The 21829-nt window shown below is 41.7% G+C and overlaps 1 protein-coding gene across 1 annotated transcript; it reads right to left on the minus strand.

Annotated features, from left to right (window-relative positions):
* Positions 1 to 538: 538 nt before the first annotated feature.
* ints13 (integrator complex subunit 13) lies at positions 539 to 21462 on the minus strand. Its single transcript, XM_083757722.1, has 17 exons — positions 21053 to 21462; positions 19694 to 19962; positions 18597 to 18671; positions 17759 to 17961; positions 17278 to 17358; positions 16807 to 16897; positions 15397 to 15525; positions 11277 to 11361; positions 9660 to 9752; positions 8840 to 8929; positions 7711 to 7889; positions 4034 to 4198; positions 3741 to 3895; positions 3363 to 3596; positions 2796 to 2926; positions 2123 to 2252; positions 539 to 1337 (listed from the first exon to the last, which is right to left on the minus strand). Exons 2-17 carry the CDS (start codon positions 19916 to 19918, stop codon positions 1301 to 1303), a joined length of 2103 nt encoding a protein of 700 aa, XP_083613848.1. The 5' UTR covers positions 19919 to 19962; positions 21053 to 21462; the 3' UTR covers positions 539 to 1300.
* Between the last annotated feature and the right edge of the window lie 367 nt (positions 21463 to 21829).

Below are 21829 nucleotides of genomic sequence, written 5' to 3' on the forward strand. Positions count from 1 at the left end.
GAGTAGCCTCGATAGCCAGGCTTTCATTTCGTCTGCGCGAAAGATGAAAGCCTGGAAAAAGCCGTGGGCTGAACAAGTCTAAAAGTGGGAGTCAACCCTTCCGGGTGGGCGTCGCTCTAAATGATGTGACGTAGCGCTGCACTAGGGGGGAGAGGAGGGGCCGGGGGTGATGGACAGATCGATGAGATCCAATCAGGGTGCGCGCATTTCTGAGGCGCGACCCGCCCCTCTAGACGAGAAATGTCTCGCTCTGGGTCAGGCTAAGTGAGAGTAGCGCAACGGCAGTGCATTACAGGCAAGCCAAGCACTCTCTATGGTTGGCCCATTGAACGATATGCCAAGCACTAAAGGCAAAGAGAGTACAGGAAGTGTGACAGGCTTGAGCGTGACAGGCTTCCTGCACGTTTTCATAGTAGCTGAGATAATTGCGACCTGCAGTTGCAATTATTTAGTCACTAAATAACTACATCGAATCCATTGGATCACAGGTCACAAAATTGAAAAAGTATTATTTATATTTGTAGCATTATTATTATTTATTGACAGGAGCTTGAAATACTTTTTATCGTTTAAATATTCATTAAACTCAGGTCATTAAAGGTGTTACAAAACAGCGAATGTGACGCATTGTGAGCTTGTAGATTGTACTTTTTTGAACTACACTGTCACACAATGAACCACAAATGTTAATGTGATGTTTCCAGTTAAAACCAAGGAAAGTTGTGAATTGTTGAAATACTGTATTTATTGATGATCAGCCGATTCTGCACACTGCAATTACTTTTCTCAATGTCATGGGCTATAGTAAGATTAGATAACACTAAGATCTAGTATCTATTGTCGGGATTCGAGAGTTTCACATTTCCAATCTCTGTGTAAAGTTATTGCATGGTACAGTAAAACAATGTTTTTGCTTACCGGTACTTATTTTTTTTAAATTATAAATCCGGTCCCAAGTTCATACCAATGACTCATCTGGGTATAATAATATCAAAGTGGTCATATTTCATTTAAGTGATCAACTTAACTATCAGGATCACACAATGACCAGAGATTAACCTCATTTAACAACAGCTAAACTTCCCTCTCAACACAACCAACTACAAAAGCCTGGCTTTCATTTAAAAAAACGTATAAAATCCTATATTGTAATTTTGTTTAGCAATTCCATTTCCATGTACATATTTAGAGTCTGCCAAGGTCTATGTCCATGCCCTTATTTGGAAAAGAGTTGCAGAGAACAGTCTGTGGTCCCAACCGTCACGATCATTATGGGATGTCTGGACAGTGGACACCGACATCATCTGGAGCCTTTGCCGTTTTCATGAACATCCATGCTGCAAAGAATAGATACAAATAAATAAATACAAATAATTTGTTCCTCTATATCTGGGATTCTATTGTTGTGTGTGTGCAAATAATCTTAAATGTATATTCAGTGATTTCACTTAATTCAAATATCACTTATTTTTTTGTATTGTTGTGATAATCCTCCCTACTATAGAGTGTGCTGGCCATATAAGGAGTTCCTCCCTGTCCCCAGTTAACCCCTGGGGGTCAAAAAACCTTAGGTTTCGTTTTTGACTCTCTATCCTGATTGGACGAAAGGCTGGGTCCCACAGCCAAAAACGAAACCTAAGGTTTTTTGAGTGAAATCACTGAATATACCTTTAACCATGAACTGATGTGAAGTAGTGGTGAAAATAGCCGATCTACAATCTTGTAGTTCTGCTATTTTCACTAGTATGGGTCCCGGGGAGACCATAGACATACAAAGGTAGACACTTCCTTCGGCTCTGAGGCGTGTGCTTCAAGCAAAGACCGTACAGTGGACTCCATGTTGCTCCCTGGAAGCAAAGAAACATGGGCAATGGGCTATATGCAGCCAATACTTTCGCGCTTCCTTGGTCTCAACTGCGTATGTTTCTTTCCTTCCAGAGTCCACCGTACGGTCTTCGCTTCCTGTCCTCATTTAATAGTCCTTGCTACGATGGAGACACATAGCTCCAATGAACTGCAGTGGACAATGAGGCTTTTTTCTATGGGGAGACATCAAATTTGTCTTTTGGGTCACAGGCTAAACAGTTTAGAAACCACTGAGTTAGAGTAAAGTGCCACCCACCCATTCTCCTCTTTCAGATGCTGGTAGAGGTCAGCCTGGTTGTTGACAGAGTTGATTCTCCCAAAGAACTCCTTCCTGGAGTTGGCAGTTGTGATCCTATTGGTCCACAAGCTGAGCAGTGACACTGGCCCTGAAAAAAAAAAAAAAAAAACACACACACACACTAGGGCTGTAAATATCAATAATTTTCTTAGCAACTATTTGATTGAATAACTTTTTTTAAAAATACATGAATACATTCTAATCAATACAATCTTTGAACTGCTGCACCGCTACAGGTTAGCCCACCTGACCTAGCCTGGGCAACATTTCATTTAGGGTATATGATCCTGTCGGGATTTACGTCATGTTGTAGTATTGTTTTGTAGGCGACAAGCAGGAACAACAGGCGGCAACTTCCTTTTCCCTCAAACTGATTCTTCTCAATAAAAGCTACAGGCTACGAGAGCTTTTATTGAGAGGGAAAAGGAAGTTGCCGCCGCCTGTTGTTCCTGCCTGTCGACTACAAAACTATACAACAACATGACGTAACGATATCATCCGCTCCCGACAGGATCATACGGACTTTTGAAACATAGACCAGGCTTTCCTCCGAGGTGGTGGGAAGCCTGGTGAGGCGAGGTTACACCTGACCTGAACAAGAGCCAAGCAGCAGTTGAGTGAGTTCTTGTACCTTTGGCTTTCTCTGTGGGCTGGACGTCCTCCGCGATGAGACGAGGCCTCTTGATCTGTGGCTCTGGAGAGTCCGGAGAGTCCTTTATGATCACCTCTGACTCCTCCTCTTTGTCTAGCGCCCCCTTCAGCCTGGACGGGGTGAAAACAACAAGGGGTGGACGTTTTACCATGAGGGGGTCAGAACGTAGTTCAACTCGTATGGTGTGTGTAAACGGGAAGATAGCAGAAAAAGGTACACAAGGGCCAACATTTTAAATAATCTGTGTAGGGTAAATCCCGCGTTAAGAAATTACAGTTTTGCAGCCGATGAAGTGAGCACAATTCTATTTGTGTGTTATTTAATTGTGTGTAAGCTTCAAATACACAGATCACGTTTCTAGACCAGTGGTTCTGAAACATGTCAAGGACCTCCACATTGATGTACATGTATATATTTGGACCCCCATCTGAAAAGATTTTGTCCCAGGGACCTCCATAAGAGAATATTTGTGTGGGTTAAAATCGTATTACAAAGTTATCACAATTTAGCTGGGCACCCTCTGAGAATCTGGGTCTTTCTCCTGACCTGTCGGCGTCCTGCCAGCTCTTGTCGTCACCGGTGTCTTTGCTGCCGTTCTTCTCGGCTCTGTCCTCCTTGTCCTCCCTCTTCCGGCCTCTCTTCTTGCGGTCGTCCTCTTCGGGGGGTTTGCTGCGGCACGCCACGATGCACTCCAGCACCCTGTGGTGGCGCTCGCTGGCCGCAGAGTGCGTCTTTACCAGAGTCTCCAGCTCGTTCCACATGATGCGGTACTGCTCGTCTCTGTAGTCACGTAAACACGCACGTCCATGTCAACTTGCACATTTAAAATCGGCAGAAACTTCTCATCTCCATACATACATATATGTGAATATGAATATACATATATTCTTTACACACACACACACACGCAGTGTAGTAGTGTACCTCTTGGGTCCTTTTCCTCTAGAGCCCACAGTGGAGATGGGGAGAGGGTCATTCTTCCTCTCCATGTCCACCAGGTTGTAGACGGTCTTCTGGCAGGTCAGCACGTCCTCCTCCGACAGCGTCTCCTTCACTATCAGGTTGGCAAGAGGGACGACCTGGAGGGAGGACATATGGTGCAAAATGGCTAAGCATCGGGAAGTCCACATAGCAGCAGGAATAGCGTAGCACCCTCATCTCTAACATGAGGTCGGAAATAATGCGATAGACCCGAGGTGTAAAGTTTAAGTTCTCACAGCCTGCATGTTGAAGATGGTGGTCTGGGAGATGATCATGGGCCAGTAGCGCGTGTATCGCTCCAGCTGGGCCTTGGCTCTGTCCGCAGGCAGCTTCCCACTGGGATCATGGGTCAACTCTGACACCGGTGTCAGGCGGTTCTCTCTCATGAACTCCCCAAAGTCCTGAGGATGGCAACATGAACATGCATGAAGTTGATGCTCTTGAACGTAACCACATTAATAAAAAAAATTAGCAGAAATGAAGCGCCAGCATATCGATCCATTCATCACCACGGAGAGCGCCCTGGATTAGGAGATACGAGTCATTCTTTCCGCCACGCTAACATGGGAGTCAATGACAAGCTAATAGTTGCACAGAGCGTTAGCGTACGGAAAGCGAAAAGCGAAATGCCAAAAAAGAAAAAAAGGAAAAAATTCTGAATATTCTTATCTCGCCCCGTGTCACTAGGACGTCCACAGACGTCATAGGCACTAATTTTTCGGAATCCTTATGACGGCCTCATGCGTCGTATGAACTGAAACCGTTAAAGGACCACTTCACCACTTTTCAACCTATCTTCATATAATAGGTCCTCACTAATCTTGAAAAAATGGCGCAATCTTTTTCTACTCGGTCTGTGTCTCATAGGAGGGCTGTGGGCAGTTCAGAAACCGTCTTCCAGTGACATTATCGATGGGGAATACAAGCTAATAAAAACTTCAGCCTTTCTAGCCCTGAAAAGTTGCAATGCGAAAATGGAAGCCATCGTTCTCACGATAATGAAAATCTTAACATTTTTGTAAAAAGATCTTGTTTAAAAAATAATCTGCCTAATGATGATGTCACTGGAAGACGGTTTCTAAACTGCCCACAGCCCTCCTATGAGACACAGACTGAGTAGAAAAAAATTGTGCCATTTTATCATGATTATTAGTGAGGACCTATTATATGAAGATAGGTTTAAAAGTGGTGAAGTGGTCCTTTAACCCTGGTCGTCACGGTGTCTCTATTCTGGGCAAAATGTTTTAAATATTGTTTTTTGATATGTTTTTTTTATTAATGTGACAGGAAAGGGGGAGATAGACGGGGGGGGGGGGTGCGGGCCGACGGGCTCGAACCCGCAGCACACCGTCAGGCTGGATTACCGGGCTAGGTGCCTGGACCGCTCAGCCGAGGCCCAGGGCAATTGGACACAATTTAAAAAACACGACACATTGTGAGGTTGTAAATCAGTTTTTTGTACTATTCATTCACCATATGGCTTAAGTGTACAGGGCTTAACCACTTGAACCCCAGCATCTTATTACATATAGGGTTAATATATATTCTTTTTTTTTAATTATGTAAAAAAGGTGGGCAAAATAAGCTTTATGCTTCAGCCCATACCTTTCCGGCTAAAATAGTCACCATGTTGACTTAATTAATTGCTCGTAAATTGCTCAACCATTTTGTTTTGTTTTTAAATGACCGAAATATCTTTTTTACTAACTAACTAATCTACTGCATATTTTGAAGAACGTTACGGCGGGGCTCCACTGGACGTGTGTGACCCGGGTCAAAAAACGAACCGGGGCAATTTTAAAGCAGTCACCGAACGCAGCGCAACGCATCATAGGCAGTGGAGCCACCCTTCATTGATTAAAAAGGGAACATTCCCTGCAACGCTGACGCGCCCGATGGAGCCCCGGCGTTAGCTGAATATAGCCAAACCACAAGCTCTGAGCTTGTACATCAAGTCAGTGTTTACTTTTCAGTGGTTACCACTAGATGGTGCTCTTTGCCATCATATGAGTCACCATTGCAAACACTGTCACACAGGTGTGAATGTCTGAGCATAGGCATGGTAACGCCCCGCCTGCCTGTGATTGGCCTACCGACGCTGCCCGTCTTGACTGTCCTCGAGGTGGATAGCTATGCTGGATAGTCTGATGCAAGGTTACTCCGTGGTGGGAAATAATACAAGTAGTACGGTATGATACGAGAGAACTATAACTTGTAACTTTTGATTGAACATGCACTCTGTAATATGATTAGGGTGTGTTCTAAAATAAAGTGTTTGTGTTGATTACTGTGTAATTTGTTTGCATGTGTAAACTTGAAACATTATTGTACTATAAAAAGGTCTATTTACCCTTCATCTTTATCCGTTAGTGTAACTAATATTAGTTAACTATAAATAGATTAACACACAATAATCAACACTAACACTTTATTTAGTACACACCCAAATAAAATCATAGTACAATGTGAATGTACGTGTTCAATCAATTATTCAATCAAAGCAAACAGTATAAACAATATTAGTTTGCCTCTTCTACAAAAATAAAACGTACAAGTTAGTTACATGGCTGCATTCTGTCGCGCGTGCCAAGCTGTCATTCTCTTGTCGTATTATTTATTTCTCAATCTCACCACGGAGTAGCGGTGCGTCTCGGAGGACAGTCAAGACGGACAGTGTGTCGGTAGGCCAATCACAGGGCGTTACCATGCCTATGCTCGGACGCAAACGAGATTCACGCGTCACAGACACATGAGAGCACATGATCGGCCGCAAAATCTCAGTCCCCGTTTATTTCCCGTTTATTCAATTTTGAAAAAAGCTTTTATATATTAACCGTTTACCTCACAGGTCCCCAAAGTGGGGTCCGGTGACTTATCCAGGGGTCTTTGAGGGGTGTCAGGGGGGGTTGCACAGCTTGTGTGCATGTTTAAACACTTAAGACCTTTTTTTCCCCTGCTACAGTATGTCACATTATGACCTGGTTTGTTTTCAGTCGTGAGAATTTATTTGCATAAACTATGAAAAACAACTAACTGTTACGATAGTGGTCTGTCACTGCTTTGAATCGCTGTATTGTAGGTATAATAGCAGGTATAAATATAATAAGATATATAAATATTTTTCTTTGGTAAACGTGGCCTGTTAGAGCAGCAATACGTGCAGTTTTCTTTTCTAAAATGTTCACCACTATGAAGAAGACGTGCAGTAGTAGTGGGCTTTTCTTTAATGTCTGTTAATTTATTTTTTGCTGTCCAATGCTGCCCCTCAGCCCAAATGTGAAACTCTGCCTATGCCTACTCCCTGGTAGCCTGGCTCCAGCCCTGAATCGCTAGCCACGTCCATTAAGAAAATATGTTCTGGCGATTCAGGTCTGGAGTTTCCGTCTACGGCGTCGGCAGCGTTAGTGTCGTTCGAAAATCCGATCACAGCAGCTGATTGGCCATCAGCCCCGTCACTCAACAGTGTCAGACAACAAATATGGCTGCGCCCACTGCGGTGACTCACAAGCGTATCAATCTGGCTATTAAATCGGCGTATGATAAATAGTTTCTTTACAGAAACGACAGGTTTTAAACATCATCATCCGACATATTTTACCGCTTTTGTTTACATGCTAGTAGCGCTCGTTGGCTGTGGTTTGTTTGGTTAGCAAACGGGTTAGCCATAGCCACATGATTGACAACGTCATCTGCTTTCCTACTATTCTGATTGGTTGGTATGAACCAATCACCGAAGACTGCCGCTTTGACAATGCCCATCCCATAAACTGCTGCCGTGGGGAGGGCTTTAAGTCTGAATAATGAAGTGAAACGAAATGAAAATTCAGACTAACTCCCTGTCACAAAACGTTCAAACTCACAGTGATGCGGTAGTCAGTGACGCAGCCCCTGCAGATAGAGCGTTATAACTCACAGTGATGCGGTAGTCAGTGACGCGGCCCCCGCAGCCCTCGCTGATAGAGGGCGGGTCCTCCAGGGTGGAGCGGGTCATATTGAGCACGTGCAGGAAGATCTCGCCGCCGTGGCTGCTCAGCATGTGGCTGATGACCTTTGAACCCGACTTCCTGGGCTGCTCGAGGAGCACCGACCGTCCTGTCAGAATATACACATTATATTTAAAGGAAAAATATGTAGTGGATGGGAATTTCTGCTAATATCAAAAGGCACTGGAGCTAAATGAAATGATAAATACATAATGACTGTATAAGCACCAACAGCACAGTCTAATCTAATTCATGACAATGACAAACAACAAGTAGCAACAGTAGAAGAGGATAAGTCACATTTATGATAAGTTGCAGTTACTAGACTAAAGCTGCACTAAGAATGATAGAACTACATGGATAAGTATGACGATAATGATGTGAAAATACAAACTTTTGAACGATAAGGATCTGTAACATTAATCTGAGTGACGTGTTGAAACGTGGCATCCTGCAAATTGGGATTCATTTAGATTCTGAATGTGATCTCAATGATATTAGTTATCCTTGCCATTGTGGGGTGGACTCCACCATCCACCTAATGGATGTAATCATGTAAATCATACATGGGCAACTGACGGCCGGGGGGGCCACATGCGGCCCCCACCTTCACTTATTGTGGGCCTCAGGTTAATGTCAGAATACTGATATATTGGTTTCAGCTGTTACAATTCCACAACATGCAAACATGACCCACTTTAATTACTTCAGTCTAAATTAGTAGCTCCATGCTCAACACAAGTATAATTAAAGGCATTTTAAATGACATAAGAATGTACATTTTCAGGATTCCAATTAAATAAAATAGCAAAAAATGAATTCAAGATTTCAATTAGAATATAGCAAAAATAGCAGATCTACAAGCTTGTAGATCTGCTATTTTTGCTACGACAGCAATGTGGCCCCTCTGGAGCGAGTGTGGAAATATAGTGGCCCTCTCCATCGTCAAAGTTGCCCACCCCTGATGTAAATAGATTCTTATATATATCGTTGGTGGTGTCGACAGCCCTTCCATGTATTCATGAAGCGTTCCATTGTGAGACGACCGCTTGAGCTTACCGTTGAGAAGGAAGTTGGTCAAACAGGAGGACGGACGACTGTTCACATCCGTCGGTGAGATTCTATAGGCTCCGGTACAGTAATGGAGCTCTGAAGGACACACACACACACTCTCTTAGAACTCTTAACCCATTCTGACCCGAGATCAGATTCTAAAAATGTCTTCTACATCCTGACAGTTTTCTGAAAAAGAGCTGTTTCTATGTCGTTCTTCGATTTTTCAAAAATAGCAGACCAACAAGCTCGCTACTAGCTTGAAGATCTGCTATTTCTCAATAGCTAAAGCATAACATAATGCTAACACCAAAAGGGGTTCCCGCCCCAAAATTGGTTAACTAGGAATGGTATTATTTGTAATGTAGAACTGCGGATGGAAATGAGCTACTAGCTAATTCTGTTATGTTTACATGAGATTATGTTCATCTCATTGAATTCATGTTCATGTATTGATTCATTAATGTGCATTGTCCTGTCTAAATAAAATAAATTAAAAAAGGCATCCAGATGACTGAAGGTGGTCTTTGACAGAAATGTTGCTTAATAAAACTGTTCACATTGCAAGTGCAGACGGTGTGCTGGTCTTTGTGCACTTTATGTGCATTTTTTTTAAATACTTTGAGCCCTGCCTACGCACCCGTCTTTGAGCCTAACAGCTGGGCATAATACTTTGTTGCCCGTCTAAATAAACAAAGTAATGGTCATTTTACAAAAATGCCAAATGTGACCATATTTAATAATGTTAGGCTCTGACAATTAACAAAAAAGCTTTTGGTGAGAAAAGCCATCAGGTAGTTATTATTCAGTGCTACAAGTTGCCTACCTATACTGTTGGTTCTGGGAGTGCACCACTTCAGTGTAACCGTCTCCTTCAGTCCACTGTCTCTGCTGGTGCTACCTGCCATGTGCAGGTCACCTATGGCAGAGACGAAGAGGGAGAATCAATCAGTAAGACTTTAAGAATCAAAAGGTTAGAAGAAGCCAAAGATAATAAATGAAAATACGAAGTATTCAACACACTTGCATATAACATAATAAAAGTAGGTATGCAATGAGGCACAAGGCACATAAATGTGCATTAAACCATATCCATTTAGCTGCAGAAAAGCACATGTACATGTTAATAGGAGAAGAATGTATTATAAATGTATAATAAATGATAGAACATTGCCAAACTTGACTTGCACAACTGCCATTGAATATAAGGCAATACTTACTTTTTTATGTGACAATGTGTTATTTTGAACATCAAATAACATCAACATCAAATGTTATGGCCACAGTAAAAAGATTGAGAACCACCGAAATAAACCTTATACTTGACCGGGTCCCCCAGGGCTCTATATTAGGGCCCTCCTGTTTTCTATCGTCACTAAATGTCTTCGCAGAAATAGCCGATCTGCAAGCTCATAAAGAATTGTGACCCGCTGCAGGTTTTGTAGATTGGCTACTTTCGAGAATGTTAGGGTTTAAATAGTTATGTAATCTGATTACATGTGAGGCTGCGTGATACACATACTGTATATGGATTTTTTTACACAGACATTTGTGTGTGCACTCTATAATTTAACCACCAGGGTTGCATTTTAAATGTCAGCAGAGAGGTCACATCATCTCTCTGCTCAATAATGCAAGTTGAGGTGTAGTGGTGATTTTAGGATGCTCACCAATGTATATGAATAGAAATATAAAACCACAGTACAAAACCAGACATAATTCTGGTAGCGGGTGGTGATGAGAGAGAATTGGCCTGAATGAGCAGAGTCAACGTATGAGCGGTCAGTTTAAAATGACCACGGCATTGACGTCTTTGAATGCGATTGGTGAATGAGTCGACTGAGTCAATCAGCTGATTAGCATGTCTGATGTATTCAGTACTTCAGTCAGTGCACTGACCGCATGCATCGTTGTGAGTGGCGATGAACACGGTTGACATGTCTCTTCTCTCTACCCTGCGTTTCATGTCTTTCTAAATGTTGTCTAAATCAGTGATTCTTAAACAGTTACATGTCCCCCAAAATTATAGGACATGCAAAATATATTGCAGTTGCACCAGGAATTTGTCAAACTTTTTCGAACATAGCAAATCTACAAGTTCATAACACATGACGTCACATGTAGTGTTGGGTAGCCCCCTGGAACGTTGAGAGACAGTGATCTACATAAAGCTTAACCCATTTAGGCCTGACCTCAAAATAAATAAATAAATCTTCTAAATCCTCCAGTTTTCTGAAATAAATATTTTCACGATTTTTCAAAAATAGCAGACCTACAAGCTCGTAGCGGGCCACTCGGTGGCGCGCTATGAGATTGTAGATCTGCTATTTTTCAATAGCTAAATTATAACATAATGCTTAAATGCCCATAATGCCCAAAATGGGTTAAAGAAATTCAAATACAAAAGATGAATCTTCCAAATCCCGGAAGACAGTGAACACACCGCTTTTGAAGAACTCCAGGTGAGCGTCTTTGTGATGGAGGAGTTCCACGTCGTAATTGGCCGACGTGTTGGCGTGCTGTTCCTCCTGTACATCCACAAAGTAATAATACATGAATAACACACATACACACACACAGGTTAGGATGGATTCCACATGCCATACACAATGTGTACAGAAATACATGTGCTACACCATGCGCCTACAATCGATTTATGTACACACTCACACACTGCTGCTTTCATGGCCCAGAAGGGTAAAACATGGAGAACAGGATGATAGAAAAGTTTGCTGCTGAAAGTCACTGAAAGTTTCTATCTCCGCTCTCTAATGTCATTAGAAGGCTGTGTCCACCAAGATATATATTTTCCATCTGGATGGCCAGTACAGATTAAAAGGCCAAACGTGAACGTGCAGTACAGAATAGACACACTGCTTTGTTGTAGTGTGGCATTCCCATTGGAAAAACAATACAAATCATAGTAAAAGGGGGGGGGGGAAATACTTTGGTGGACACAAGCCCTTAGGCTCGTCTTAAAAGTAATGTATGTATAATCACAATTACTTTTATCGTCATAAACGTTCATACATTTTCAAACATTAAAAACAAAAGTGGAAATGGCACATCTACAAACGTATACAATTAGATAGTAAATGTGTGTGTCAATTCTTTGTATAATTACGTTCTTTGTCCCTGTGCAACTTTTGTTGCCAAATTTTATTTATATTCCTATGTTCAATGTCAAAGACACAATAAAAAAAAACAGTTAACCCATTTTGGGCGGGAACCCCTTTTGTATATAATTTAGTTATAATTTAGCTATTGAAAAATAGCAATCTCATAGCGCGCCACCAAGTGGCGCGCTACGAGCTTGTAAGTCTGCTATTTTTGAAAAATGGAAAAAATGTGGCGCAAATCTTTAAATATATATTCTTTCAATATACGTTTTTAACTCGGGTCTAAATGGGTTAATTTTTGTCAAATATTTGTATGACAATTGATCGTCAAGTAAAATGTCATGATCGTGACAGACCCATGTGTAAAGGCTCATACATAGTCTGGATTTTCGGTGGTGAGGTGCTAACCGAACTACAACATGACGTCACTGAGCCGTGGTGAAGAGCAAACCACCGCCACCGCTCCAGCCCTTCTCTCTGTTTTTACTCACCACCGCTCAACATTATTTCAGCTCCGGTGGTCAGCTCACCACCGAAGCGGTGGTCACCTCACCACCGAAGCGGTGGTCACCTCACCACAGAAAAAAACAGACTATGAATAGGCCTTCAGTCTACGGTATATTCAAACTGTGATATAGCTTATCCTGTTAACTTGGATGTTCGATTATGTCTAGCGTTTAAAAAATCTCTGAAGTGGCATCTAGGGATTTCAGCTGCAGAGAGAGAGAGAGAGTGAACCTAGGACAAATAAAGAGGATAGTGCACGGAGGCGCTGCCTAGGCTCCTGTGGGAGGTTTGCACATGCTCAGTGTTAACAGGAACTGCGATGATGGAGTGTTCCAACAGAGGTGCTAGAGGTGCATGAGAGTTGCTGACACTGAACTGAGAATAGTACAAAGTTGATTTTGTTTTTATTTTAAAAAATATATCAATTTCATAACTGTGGAAAAAATGTTGTGTATAACAGACTGAAAGATAAAGTACATTCACTAAATGTTAATGTTTTTGTATATTTTCTTTTGTGGATTTTTTCTTTAGTCAAACTTTTATTTTTGTCAAATGACAAAGGAACATGGATACTGTTCATTCAAGTGCTGTGGTCTGTGGATGATCTCAACTGTTCTGGATCTCATTATTTACATCACAAGTTATGAGCTTTCTATCTAGCACCTCTGCTGGAACACTCCATCATCGCAGTTCCTGTTTACACTGAGCATGTGCAAACCTCCCGCAGGAGCCTAGGCCGTGCACTATCCTCTTTATTTATTCTAGGAGTCAACAAGGACGCTGAAAGTGGGTGGAGGGGGTTGGGAGGGGGTCAGATTGTCAGATAGAAGACTATTCATGAAGACAGAACACAGAACACCACATCAAGAATATACAGCGGAACGGGGAGGAGGGGGGGCTGACTGGGCTACAGAGGCCAGAGAGGAAGAGTCTATCCACATCTTATGAAGACATGAGATGTCATCACGAAGCAAGGAGAGGCAACAACTGGTCCAACCAAGTTCACGTCACTGCTGCGAATGACGTGAAATTAACCCTATGGCTGTTCACTGGTATCACATGTTATCTGCATGTTGTCCGTGGCCTGCTGAATTTTATCTCACAAAGTAGTGATTTATTAATACTGAATATGACTAATGGTTGTTAAAGGACGACTTCGACTTCACCACTTTTCAACCTATCTTCAAATAATAGGTCCTCACTAATAATCATGATAAAATGGCACTATTGTTTTCTACTCAAGTCTGTGTCTCATAAGAGGGCTGTGGGCAGTTCAGAACCCCGTCCACCAGTGACATCATCGTTAGGCAGATTTCTTTTTTAAACAAATCATTTTTTTTTTTACAAAAATGTTTAGGTTTTTATTATCGTGAGAACGATGGCTTCCATTTTCACATTGCAACTTTTCAGGACTAGAAAGCCTGCAGTTTCTATTTGCTTGGATTCCCCATTGATGATGTCACTGGTGGACGGGTTTCTGAACTGCCCCACAGCCCTCCTATGACTGAGACAAAGTGAGTAGAAAGAAATTGTGCCATTTTATCATGATTATTAGTGAGGACCCATTATATGAATATAGGTTGAAAAGTGGTGAAGTGGTCCTTTAATAATCGTCAAGACAATAATATACAATAATAATACAGGATTACAGCTTAAAATGTACAGCTGTACAGATCCTATTATTTTATTGAATCAATCAGTGTACTATAATATAAAATATATAGCTTACAGACGTCAGACACTACACAAATGCCTCCTTATTCACTTTTGAATCTTATCATTTATACAATATTTATCTATTTTATCAACAATGTTGAAATTGCATTTCACTGCTTGCAATGTTGCAACAGTTGTACCGCAACCAAGATTTGACATCATTATAAATGTGACATATGCAGATTGTGCTAGGCAGGGACATGCATGCAGAGCTCAAACTAGTTTCAACTCGTTCCAGACCACAGTTGCCCATCCTGTGCCGTAACAACACCACCACGTTGCTCAAAGCCTGGCTGTCCTAATGAAAGACGGCCTGTCGTACAAAACGGCTGTGCTCCACTCACGTAGGTGTGTGTGTGAGAGAGAACTACTGACCTGGTCGCAAACATTTAATGTGGGCTAGCAAAACAGAAAATACAGCATGAAAACAGCAGCAGCAGCAGCTCCAAAGAGACGTATCAACATGCAGATGAAATCAAATAAAAAAACATAAGGTCTGAATATTATGAGACATTTGGTGAGTGGTGAACACGGTGCACATGTGGCAGGGAAGAAAGAAGAGAGCAAAGGAGGAGAAGACAAATCTAATGTAGTAAAAGGTACAGGAAGGAAGCAAAAACGAGAAGGAATAATAAAGAAAGGTCATGAGAGGAGAAAGCTGAGGTGACCAGAAGGCTTGTTTTTTTTTAATTAATAAAATCATTGTTCATGCATTAGATAATAATATCCATCTACAATAGAGCGTCGCAGTCCCGCCCCCTACCAGGGCCCAGGAAATGATTCTCCGTTCATTTTCCTCAGACTTTTCAAAATGTATTTATTTAAAGCGTCGTACAAAGCCAACTCTTGTCGTGACAAATCATGACAAAAAAACACAATTTTTGGGCCAAAAAAAGAATTAGAAAGAAAAACACCTTTTTTGTTGTTTTTCTTCTTTGTAATTATTTGTTAGGTCCAAAATATTGTGTTTATTCACTTTATTGTCATGATTTGTTACGACTCGAGTTGGCTTTGTCCGTGGCGTAACCGTCTTTAAAAAGAAATGTCTATGGGAAAAATGCATTGGGAATAATTTCCTGGGCCTGGCGTCGTCATGACAGGGGGTGGGACTGCGACGCTCTATACCGAAAGAATGTGTGCGTGTGTGTGTGTGTGTAGAGTTATAAGAAGATGATTTGCTGTGTGTTGTACTGTCATGGCTGCAGGCAGAGCCTGCCTCACCTTCATAGGGATGTTGGTGATGGTAGTAGAAGCCAGGTCAAAGTGCTGTTGGACCAGAATGTTGAGTTTTGTGGCCAGGTGCCTCCCTGCCCGCACACTGTGCACCTCGCTGGTCAGCAGCGGAGAAATCTGGCAGAGTAGGGTACAGGCTTTTGTTCCGACCGACAACCAGTGGTGGAAAGTAACTAAGTAGTTTTACTTAAGTACTGTACAATTATGAGGTACTTGTACTTTAACCCATTTTGGGCGGGAACCCCTTTTGGTGTTAGCATTATGATATGCTTTAGCTATTGAAAAATAGCAGATCTACAAGCACTGAGTGCCGTGCTACGAGCTTGTAGGTCTGCTATTTTTGAAAAATCGAATTGAGAAAACATAGCTAACAGACATTTTTAGAATCTGATCTCAGGTCAAAATGGGTTAATGAGTATTTCCAATTTCCAGTAGTTTTACTCCACTACATCTCAGAGCCAATTATTTGAAAACTTTAGTTACTAGTTCCTTTGGCGATTTTACATACATTAACCACTTCAACCCTATACATTTCGGGCCATTTGAAAATAGCCGATCTACAACCTCACAATGCGCATTGTGAGCTTGTAGATCGTCTATTTTCAATAGATTTTGTACACATTTTAAACTTGTGAAATGGGACATTCTGCAATATGAGTACTTTTAGTACTTTAAGTACATTTTGATGCCGATACTTTTGTACTTTTACTCAAGCACATTTTCAATTCCATACTTTTACTTGTAACTAACGAAGTACTTCTAAATTGCAGTATTGGTACTTTAACTTAAGTAAAACAATTTAGTCCTTTTTCCACCACTGCTGACAACCTACCTGAAACCCTAACCCTCCCTTTTTTGGACCATCCAATGAGAGTACGCTTGTGAAACATGGCTAACAGGACAACGTCTTACTTTCCATTATAACATTACTGGAACACAAATTTAACATGATGTAGACAGTTTGTCGTTTGTGTTTTGGTCAATAAAGGTATATATACAAAACACGACAACTGTCTACATCCTGATAAATGATTAATAGAGAGACAAAGTCATTAATGTGCAGAAGTTACACCACACATGGTCTACAATCTGATTGATTGAAACAGCAAGGTTGTTGTTCAGTCAGGACATGGTCACAGAGCCAAAGTGACGTCTGTGTAAACAGGCTTGTGATGGCTCCCCGTTTCTCTTCTGATCACAGAGACATTGCGGTCTCACCAATTGATTCAACATTGAGCATTAATCCACACACACACACACACACACACACACACACACACGCACACGCACGCACGCACAATGTGTGGGTTTGGGTGTATCTTTTTTCTCGACCACCAGTGTCTCAGTACATGTAACGAGGTGTTTGAACCAGTTGAGGTCGCTCTAGTCTCCTAGTACCTCTTTCTTTGGTCGGTCAGAGACCAGCGTGTCCTCTCCCTGTGGGTAGATGTGGACCAGCACCAACTCACACTGCTGCAAGGCCATCAGCCTGGAGAACACACACATACAGTCCCAAAATAAGATAAAGTATAACAAATGCTATTGTTGTATACTGTGTTTATTTAAAAAGAGAAAAAATACTTTTAAAAGCATAAGCTTTTAACTGAATTAAATGTTTGAAAACAGTGCAGGAGTTTATTTTCCAATTTATTTTTCATTTTCGAGTTCCAAAGTTTTGCCCCCTTTACTGAGAAGGCAGACTAGTGTCCACATGAGTTCTTGCACATGGGAACCATACAGTCACAATTTGTTGATGCTCAAGTCGTGTAGTTGCTCTACCAGAGCTCTGACATCTACTAACCAGTCCAGAAAACAGAGGTGAGACATGATTGACTGCGACCGTGTGTGTACCTCATATTGCACACTGACCTGTCCGATCCCGCCGCCAGTTTGTTCTGGTCTTGAATTGTTTCTTGGATGCAGTCCTCCAACATTCGCACATGGGTGTCGCTGTGCAACAGATGAACAACAAGATACTCCCGTTAATCTCCTGGCCTCATGTCACCGTGTCATTGAGCAAGACACTACTCCCCTAACTGTTCCCTAGCACCCACAGGCGGCAGCCTACTGGTCCTAAATAGGGTTAGGATGGGTGGTCAAATGCAGGGACTGTTTGATTACCAGACTGTTTGAGTGTTTCTGCACGGCAGTACTGATACTTTTTTTTTTCAGCTTGGGCAACATCACAGAATTGTAACTTCTATTTCTTACAACTGCTTTCCCCCCCCCCCCTTTTTCCACACAACCTCATAATAATAATAATAAAACAAGGAAATAAAATACAAGTAAAAAATAACAGATACTTTTACTCAAGTAAAAACATTTGACGACTTTTCCCACCACTGTTCACCTTTTAGCGTTGGTCAGGCAGATGATGCGTCCCCTGTTGGCAACCTTCTCCGCCGTGTCCATCAGCGCCGTGCGTTTCTCGTGCTGCAGCTCCGTTATCTTACACAGCTGCTCCACGGCCACCGCCAGGCCATGCAGGATGCTGCAGCACTCTGGGTCCTCGCAGGGGTTAGGTGGCCCTACGGCTGCCAGCGCCGCCATGAGCTACCATACAGGACAGGAGGAGGAATAAAAAAAATACATGGGCTAATGACGCCATAATCATAATGAGACTCTCTTTTATTAGCCTCGGAAACCCAGACGTTTTTATTTCCAGGGAGAGAAAGAAAAGGTCTGGGACCGAGTCCACTTCAATTCGGCATAGAGTAGCGCAAACGTCGATCACTCACTCTGCTGATTTCTGATCATCAGCACCTTTGTTAAAAACACGTGTACACACACACACACTCCTCTCTGTCGCTCTAATTAATTAGTCTCATGTCACGCAGCTGCGTCTAGATTCTCCCGGCGGATCCTGCCGGGAGCTGCCTATGCCATAGAAAGGTGGACAACAGGCTACTCGTTTATTAAACAATGGTAGGTGTGCCAAACGTGGGCGATGTTTAGACAATGTTTCGGAAATAATGAAAATAAATGCGTGATTAATTTGTGGTAATGTAAAATTCAAAGCCGGTTGGCAAATGATAGAACTAATGTTTAAAATGGTTCCAACAACATCATGATACGACTACAATCTTCAACCAGTGCCATTTGTTGCCATTTTTTCTTCATAAATTAGAAAATTAAACATTTTGAAGAAGTAGTCTATATGGGTTGTAAACAACAGGAAGTGTGGTTACCTCATGGGTGCTCTGGTCTTCCTGTCTCCAGCTATTCAGGATGTGGAACTCTGAGTCACTCACTATGTAATTGACCTGAAACATAAAAGATGTTCATCAGTATATACGCATTACGCAATAACAAAGGTGGCTTCATAAATTACTCGAACCGTATTGTTGTAATACTGAGGGCAAACATTCACCAAAAACTGCAGCTCAACAGAATCAATATTGTCAAAACTGCAGCTCACAACAGAATCAAACTTTATTGTCACATCACATTACAAGTAACATGGGTGAAATTCTTGTTTGTGCAGGCCCATCATTGCAGTTAAAATAAAGACATAAAGTGCATAGTACATGACTAATCTACATGGTGCAATATGTATGCATATAAAAATAAATAATAGTGATGTAGCCTATGTGTATATATAAAGTAGTCTCTACTAAAAGGAGACCAATTCAGTCACCAGTCCTAGTTCTTGTTCAGCAGTCTAATTGTTGACAAGTAGAAACTGGAACCCTAACCCTAATCCCAAGAGTCTGGAGGTGCTGCTCTTGATGCTCATGTAGCGTTTGCCCGGCCGTGGGCGCGGAAGTGGCTTGAACAGGCTGGGGTGATGGATGTCCCTGATGCTGTTTTCAGCTTTAGCCACACAACGTCTCTCGTATAGTGGGGAAAATGTGGGGAAAGCTTGCATTGCTATGTGGCCGGGAGCCCGGGATATGGGACTAGTCACTAACCATGGCAATACAAATACACGTTTTACCAAGTCCCTCTGTGTACAAAGTGTCCAAAGTGTCACCTTGTACAAACATACTTTCGTGAGACATGGCCAGCCAAAAACGTTGAGAACCCCTGTGGTAACAGACAGTCAGACATGCACAGCAGAGTAGCAGCTGATTTATTCTCCATTGTATGCCGTGTCGCGTGGCAAACATAACTAATATACAAGCTCAAAACAACGGCATCAATGACGCATTGTGGACTTTTAAATTGGCTCGCGTTTACACACGGTCGTACGATTAAGTAAAGCTTGAGATCGGTCACCAAGTCGTGGACTAGTCAGAGGCATTTATGATAGTTATTGGAACAACTCTAGTAAGGTGAGGCTAACCAGTTTGTCGGTTGGGTAGACATCGTAGAGGATTCGGCAGTATTCCATGGAGCACTCGACAGCGCAGGTCCACAGGGACTTGGACACGGGGGCCAGGGGGATGACTCCCTGACCTCGGCTCTTGGTCAACACGTCGCACTCCACCTGCTGCCGGCTGGACTCAGCCATGTAGGGACAGTGATCCACCACGAAGGCAGTCTTGTGGGCGACGGAAAACATCTTCATTTTGGAGAAGGGGGTGGTGTGTGTGTGTGCCGTTGAGGGCACAGCTGGAGAAGGAAAAAGGAATGGTTTAGTTTCTCTATGTATGTACAGGTTGTCAGTGGTTCTCAAACCTTTTCATTTCAAGGACTCCAAGTTTCATATGCCTATCATTTTCAGTATCTGCCGAATGCCGATAACAATTTTTTACCTGATCCAATTTTGTTTTAATAGAACACTTAGTACAATATCTAAAATCAGACCAAATCCTGTCTAATATCTCTGAGTAACAGAACAGTAACAGAAAAGTGTCCATTTCATTCCCAAGTCCCAGCTATCAAAATGTAGAACCCTCTCAAGGCTCACTTTGAGAACCATTCGTCAAGAGGTGCACACACATCCACAAGTCGGCAATTTTGAGTTTTGACGGGTGCTAGATCAGAATGGACAACACTATAAAGGAGAAGGCACAGCCGCACAGTATCTTAATGCTGCCAAAAATATGTATTTATTAAGCGGTAAAAAAAAACACGACGTTTCGACCTCTACGGTCTTCGTCAATCGTCACTCAAAACCACAGAGAGAAGATAGTTAGCTTTATGCCTGTACCTCACAGAAAACTCTTATTCTGTGAACTAGTTTGAGAACTGAGAAGGGTGGAACTGAGAAGGGTGGTCCAGTTAGTTTGGCGTCTGAACAGTATCTCAATATTCTATAATCCATTAACTGGATATTTGGAATACATGGTTATACATATTTGTGGAAGCTTTGACTTACACATCTATTCACAAGTTGTCTAGAATTCTGCTGAAAATATTAGTAAAAAAAATTGTATTACTAATCTTATGATGTTTTGCATATTATTGTTTGTATTTAAATGTCTCAATGAATTGAATTATAGGACCTCAATGGAAATAAGCCCTTTTTGGGGTTATCCTTTTAGCATAATCACTGTTAACATTTTTTTTGCAAAATGTTATTATTCAATCATATCAGCCATGCGTGTTCATTCATTGGCTGACTGTCTAATTGTATTTGTTAATCACAACAATGCTAAAGGTAGTTGATCAATTATAAGCATGCACGTTTGTCAGCAGTATACGTGTTGTTATCCACATGACAAATGTTAGTTATATAAATATTAATGTAAGACTTTACCTGACGAATAAATATCCAGCTTTCTCAGACGAATGGAAACCTCGGCCTGTTTAGTTTTTTTAATTATCTATGGGCTGATGGTTGAAGCTGATATATTTGGTTATATGTTGTCAGTGATACTCAGTCTGTCTGACAACATGTCAGCTAAACCAAACAACAAATAATGAGGTTTTAAGTACAAAAGACAGGAGGCATGTCATGCACTAGCCCGTTAGCTAACTACCGCTAGCACAAGCATTCCTTTCCGTTTTCGTACGCAGCTGTACAAATAAAGAAACATAATGGTTTGCATCTAGATCTATGCCAATAGACTTGTATATCACTTCCTAAATGTTTCGTAACTATCATCAACTGAAAAGAATTAGCACCGACATCAAAACAACAAAGCCGTAGCGAGCTAGTCACTTCCGGTGGATCCGTTACATTTGACAGTGCGACCCGCTCCTCGGGCTACATTCACTGGTTCCTAGCAACCAAGAACACACTTGTTGAGGCAAGGTATAATGTGCACATTCATTAACCTGCCTCAAAACTACCTTCAACATATACATTGTTCTGCTTATAACAACACATTACCTTTATCCCTTTTTGTATCCTACAGTGTGACAAACGTATCAATATTAACCGACACCGTAATTTGTGCAATTCTTTTATTTATTTATTAAATATATATTTTTAAATCATTTAAAAAGTTAAATGAAATGGTTAAGTCTGTCTGAGGCTATGTTTCAGGGCTAGTCTGAGGCCTGACTCAGAGGGTTTAATAAAAGTATTAAA

This window comes from Protomyctophum parallelum, assembly GCF_964188405.1.
Source record: "Protomyctophum parallelum genome assembly, chromosome: 22".
NCBI classification, from domain to species: domain Eukaryota; kingdom Metazoa; phylum Chordata; class Actinopteri; order Myctophiformes; family Myctophidae; genus Protomyctophum; species Protomyctophum parallelum.